The 5836-nt window shown below is 42.1% G+C and overlaps 1 protein-coding gene across 1 annotated transcript in view; it reads right to left on the reverse strand.

Annotated features, from left to right (window-relative positions):
• LOC103516040 overlaps positions 1 to 1723 on the reverse strand; it is a 3544-nt gene extending 1821 nt beyond the window's left edge. Inside the window, exon 1 of the mRNA XM_017446879.1 lies at positions 1368 to 1723. Coding sequence (XP_017302368.1) covers positions 1368 to 1723 — 356 coding nt within the window. The remainder of the gene's footprint in view (positions 1 to 1367) is intronic.
• Positions 1724 to 5836: the final 4113 nt, after the last annotated feature.

Here is a 5836-nt window from a genome sequence, read left to right on the forward strand (position 1 = left end):
ACTGGAACTCTCCTTCAACCACTTCATACTAACATCCTTTTCCTCTCTTTCTCGACTCGCACTCCTGACTCTTTCTTCACTCTCTCTACCTCCTCTCTTTACTCTCTCTCCATTCTCTCGTATCTCAATCCTACCTTCTCAATCTAGAATCCTCTGATCTCTAACTCTTTACCCATTATTATTAAGAGAACAGGAGTCCGGTGTGTGAGTGAAGGGGTTCCAGCTCGATCATTTCAAGTTACCACTTGAACTCTTCATGGTTCTTAAGAGACCTATTAAAGTTACTGAAACTAACTAAGGTCCTGTCTAAATCGCCTGTTATACTTCGAGGTAATGAACTTTCCCGTCGAACATCCATTTCGACCGAGAACTATCTTCCAACGCCATAGTGGTTACTGTTAATGTTCCAACGGTACCTATAATGAGTCTCTTTCATACCGTGAGGACTCCACTAGGTGGGTGTTTTATATGTCGCTCTATCTCTTCGAGTTCAACATGAAGATCTTTGTAACTCCATCGTGTATGTCCTCAAAATATCTTTCAATCTTCACTTAACTTTAACAATCTTTTAGTTCCTCTAACTGCGAATTATGAGTTAGGAAACGAAGACGCAAGAGAAAATAAGTCCTTTCGACGGTCTCTTTTGAGTCCTCTTCAACACATCTCCTCTTCCAGAGGCAGTATTGTCAGTGCTGTGTATGCATCGTCTAAGTTACAAGCGGCTCTATCTCTGCTGGCGTTTAACCTCGAGATACTTGGACTTCACTTCTCAATGCTTCGCATGCTTGTAATATCATGTCAGGATACCACCAGTATATACGTGTCGTGGGTATCTTGAGATGATTGCATGCATTTCTACACCAAGATACTATTCTCAGGACCGAGAGTCCCGAAGTCTGCTGGGAGTTGTAAGCCAGAGCGGAGTTAGAGCCGAAGCTAGACGAGTGCATACGAGCACGTCGACAATACTGCCTCGGGAAGAAGATGTTGAAGAGGACTCAAAAGAGGTACGTCGAAGACTTATTTTTCTCGTTCGTTCCAATCATAAATTGCAGTGAGGAACTTAACAAGATTGTTAAAGTTCAAGTGAAGATTGGAAAGATATTTTTGAGGACATACACGAGTACAAAGATCTTATGTTGACGCTCGAGAGATAGAGCGACATGATAAAAACACCACCTAGTGGAGTCCTCACCGGTATGAGAAGAGATCTCATATAGGTACCGTTGGAACATTAACAGTAACCATTATGCGTTGGGAAAGATAGTTTGCGGCTCGGGTCGGAATGGATGTTCGAACGGGAAAAGTTCATTACCCTCAAAGTATAACAGGCGCGATTTAGACAGGACCTTAGTTAGTTTCAGTACTTTAATAGTCTCTTAAGAACCCATGAGAGAAGTTCCAAGTGTGGTAACGTTGAAATGATCGCGAACTGGAACCCTTCGCACAGAATCCACTGAGATAACTTTTCATATAACTCTTCTGACTGTTGAGGTACCAAAACCTCTAACTGAGCCTCATCTTCTATGGCCGCTTCTAGCAAATCTCTCCTTTGAGAGTAGACCTCTAATCTGGCCTTAGAACGACCAACTACTAATCTAATAGACTCAGCAGTCTCTTCTGTGTACTCGTCTTCTACATCTCCGATTTGAGATAATACAGCCTCTAATCCACCCAACTCATTCCTACTTCTAGTATAATTTCTCTTTAAAACAGTAGTCATGGTGGATAAAGAAAACAATACAAAATAATAAAAATCAAAATTAGGGACAAAAACATGAACATACAAAAAAAGAAAGGAATAAAAAATCCAAGTACCTACATACCTACATTTTACTACTAGCAATTTTTCTCAAGGAATAAATATAATTATTTACGTATCTTTGAATAACAACATCTCGCGCGGATGAATACGCTTGACTCAGGAAGTAGGAGAATGAAGTCACGGGGTCAAGGTCATCGCGCGTCCTTTCCATCCTTCAAACATCGGCTTCTCTCTTTTGTGCTGATCTTCGCTCGCGTGTCCTTGAAGCTGCGCTGCGCTGAATATTTTCTTCTGCTCCTCTGCACTTCTCCTTTGTTCGTGAAATGTTTGTACTCTTCTACGCTGATGAAATGAAATTTTGAAATGTATGTACACTTATGAGGAGAATGTTTTTACACTGGAACGCAATTTCTACTTGAAAAAATGTTACTGGATTCACTGTCTGTTAAAAAATGTCTATCTGGAACTACTGGAACTGTCTCTTACCCAAAGTGGGTAACCACGCTCTGCTACCAAACAAGCTGTGGGGATTTTCCGGCCTTCGTCTTCTTCCTAACCCACCGTTCCCCCAACCCACAACCTGTTAAATTTGAATGGGGAAAAAAGACTAACACTTGGAACTTCTTAATTGAACTTGGAATATTTATACACATAAAGTTTATTGATATTTTTAGACGGGTTATTTAACACTCACAAACAAAGGTCTCTTCTTGAACTTATTAGGTCTTTTCTTATTACAAAGTACTTGGAAAAATCACTCGGTCTTTCTTCTACTTACTTAATGTCTTCTGCTACACTTTACTTCTGATACACTTCCTACTAATCACTTTCTTCACTACTGCCTTTCAACTACTTAACTTCACTTGTACTAATTACACCTTCTATGAGATCCCCCTTGCTATATCACCCTCTTCTCTAACTTTGGATCTCACAAAAAACTATAACTATCACGACTCTATGGCTACTTCACAGCGACTCTAATGGCTACTTCCTAGCTACTCTAATGGCTGCTACATAGTGACTCTATCGGCTACTACATGGTGACTAATCTTACATTCCTTCTCTTCCCTGCTTCCCGCATCTCGAAAACTTTCTCCTCTCCCACTCTTCTCTCATCCTACCTTTCTTCCTTTTCACGTATCTGAACTACTTTCTTTTCCATGGAAAGTCCACCGAATATCTACTATCCTCGTACTGTAGTCCCGCCTCGAAGGACTGCAACGCTAGGTCATCATCTGAAACACAATGATTTTCTTTAATTCCGATTGTCAATAGGTCCCAGAGCTTATTAATGTCCTTTGAGGGATCTATACTTATTTCCGTCCTAGTGAATAACACAGAACGAGCGATGCTCTGATCAGGTTCTAATTCTACTACATCACGACCTGATTTACTCCCGCTCAGAACGTATCCACAGATTGTGTTCAACAGGAATAGGTTGTTATCTATTTGGATTCTTTCCCCCAACACAAACTGAGCATAATAGTCTACCCCTATAAGGATGTCGAATTCCTGAGCAGGTTTCTCTAATAAAAACTTATCTGCTAATGTATACCGCTCATTTATTTGACTCAGAAACTCGGTATGATAACTACGAGGGTTACTACCACATACAATGTTAGGTACTACAAATAAATTCAATTGATAAGGTTTCTCCTCGGCAAATATCTCAATTGTCACTTCAGATGCCGTCATTTTCTTCGGCTCAAGCGCTCCGAACGTAAACACATTCATAGGAACGGCTTGACCACTCTTTAAATCTAATAACTTACTCAACTTCTCACTCATGTAGGAATGGCTACTCGCGCTATCTAAGATAGCACGCACGGGAATGACTCTACCGGTTTTCTTGTCATGGACTCTCAGTAGTGCTGTCTGCATGTAGACAACAGTACCCAAGGCGCAGGATACTGCTGAGAGTACCGTGCCCTTATCTTTCTGCACCGGAATCTTATCACTATCGACCGGCTTACTACTGGTACTAGGATGAGGACTACTTGGACCTGCAATATTAAATCTTGGAGAGCGATTAGATCTATAACTATCACTACTGCCACGCCAACTACTTGAGAAAATGCTGGGGCATAAAGAGCGGTGATGGGCTTTATACCGGGAACAATGCCAGCACCTGTATTCACTTCGACATTGCTTGGCTGAATGCCCAGGCAGCAGGCAAATATAACACCTGGTACCTAACTGTTCCCGCCTTTCCTCGACCGTCTTATACTTGGGACACTGGTCAGCAAAATGACCTTCATTACAATAGATACATTGTCCCTTCTCAGTCCTAGCTGCAGGACTCTTATCTATAGAAACCAAATTTTCCGTCGTATACCTAGTTCTAGGTGGTGGCTTTTGCACAGGCACCATAGACTTACTAATGTTCGTACGCTCGTAACTCTTCACTTCAGGGTTCAGAGACCTCAACATTCGGTCTCGCCTCATCTCGGCCTTGATCTGCTCACGTTTTTACATAAAGCTAAATCAAAATTTTGAAGGTGTACCTTCAAAATCAAGCCCCCCCAAAAATTTAGGCAAGAACCGCCTATGGGAATTAGGGTGTATGGGGGGTAAAATGGAGGAGGTAAGAGGAATTTTAGGATAAAATAGGTAAGGCAGAGCGGGGTAAAGAAACCTGTGGGGGTAATTTCGACATTATTAGTGCGGCGTGGTTGAAAATTAAGCAATTCTGAGACTGTGCGTTGCAAGGTGGTAGGTACATAATATTCTCAAAATGTGCTAAGTAAATACAGTCAAACCCGTCTAAGGCCAGCCATTCACTATCAGGTAGACCTGTCAGGTACACCTGATCATGCAACCACACCTGACACCTGATGAGCATATACACTATCAGGTAGACCTGATCACTGGCACCTGTTGTCAGGTCTAATACTGAGCGGCTAACCTAATAGAGAACCCAAATTACCGGCAATTTTTTCCCGCTTATTCAGGTTTCCTATTTAGATGGGCCCCAATTATACAGGTTTGACTGTATTCTGGTGTAAGGAGCTCCTGTGATGGTGCAATATGGAACAAGTGGGGAGACAGGAAGGGAAAGAAATAATAGAAGAAAGAGAACAGGGGGCACGGTTGGTCCAGTGGTAACGCGCTTGGTTGCCATGCAGAAGGTCCCGGGTTCGAATCCCACCATCGACAAAAAAATTTTGTACTCGTTTTTCGATTGCAAATATTTCAACGGGTTACTTTCTGGTGTTCTCGTGTTGACCCAGCACCTAAATGGGAAGTATTGTGTCTCTTCTCGCCCATCTGATGAGAGGCATACTACGGGATGGACATGCTACGACACAGGCCACATGCGTCTAATGTAGCAGTTGTTCCATTGCTACGAAAAAAAAACGGCGGTGGAACACTCATCTTTTAAAAACCCAAATCTTTAAATCTTTAAAGATGTGGAGATATACCAGTGGAGATATTGAAGTAGAAACATACTTATCCACAACAGAGACGGACTGTAAAGTAATATTGAACAAGATATGGAGTAATATGAACTAAGGTGACCGAACGTATACGTGACGAATAAGTGTGCGTGAACCTTAAACGTAGAAACACACCACTATCACATCACGTCACGGCAGGTTACGTGTACTCATGGGGAGTAAGAAAGATGTAGTTCAAAGTTTTCCCTTAATAATGTAGCTAGGTAAATCCGTTGATAGTAGCCACAGCTCACGTGACGTGATAGTGTGTCTTTCTTTCGGACCTTAAAGACGAGATCTTTAAGGTCCACGCACACTGTCTGATGCACTAATGTGGACTTAGTGGCCTGAGATACCTCGTCTAATGGTTCACACTAGACTTAGTTGAATGGCAAGTTATTATCCCAACTTCCGGTCAATAAAAATCTTCTCGAGTCTTGGCCTATGCAAGGAAACGCCACAAACCCAGTGCTGTGGTCATCACAAGTCAAAACCATTAAACTCGGACACCAAGATGTTCCCTGTCTTAGGCCAGCCACTCACTATCAGATAGACCTGATCATGTCTACCTGATAGTGAGTGTGCTCATCAGGTAGTCCTGACAGACGGACCTTTTCAGCCGTACCTGTCAGGT

Source organism: Diaphorina citri, unplaced genomic scaffold (genome assembly GCF_000475195.1).
Source record: "Diaphorina citri unplaced genomic scaffold, Diaci psyllid genome assembly version 1.1 scaffold50, whole genome shotgun sequence".
NCBI classification, from domain to species: domain Eukaryota; kingdom Metazoa; phylum Arthropoda; class Insecta; order Hemiptera; family Psyllidae; genus Diaphorina; species Diaphorina citri.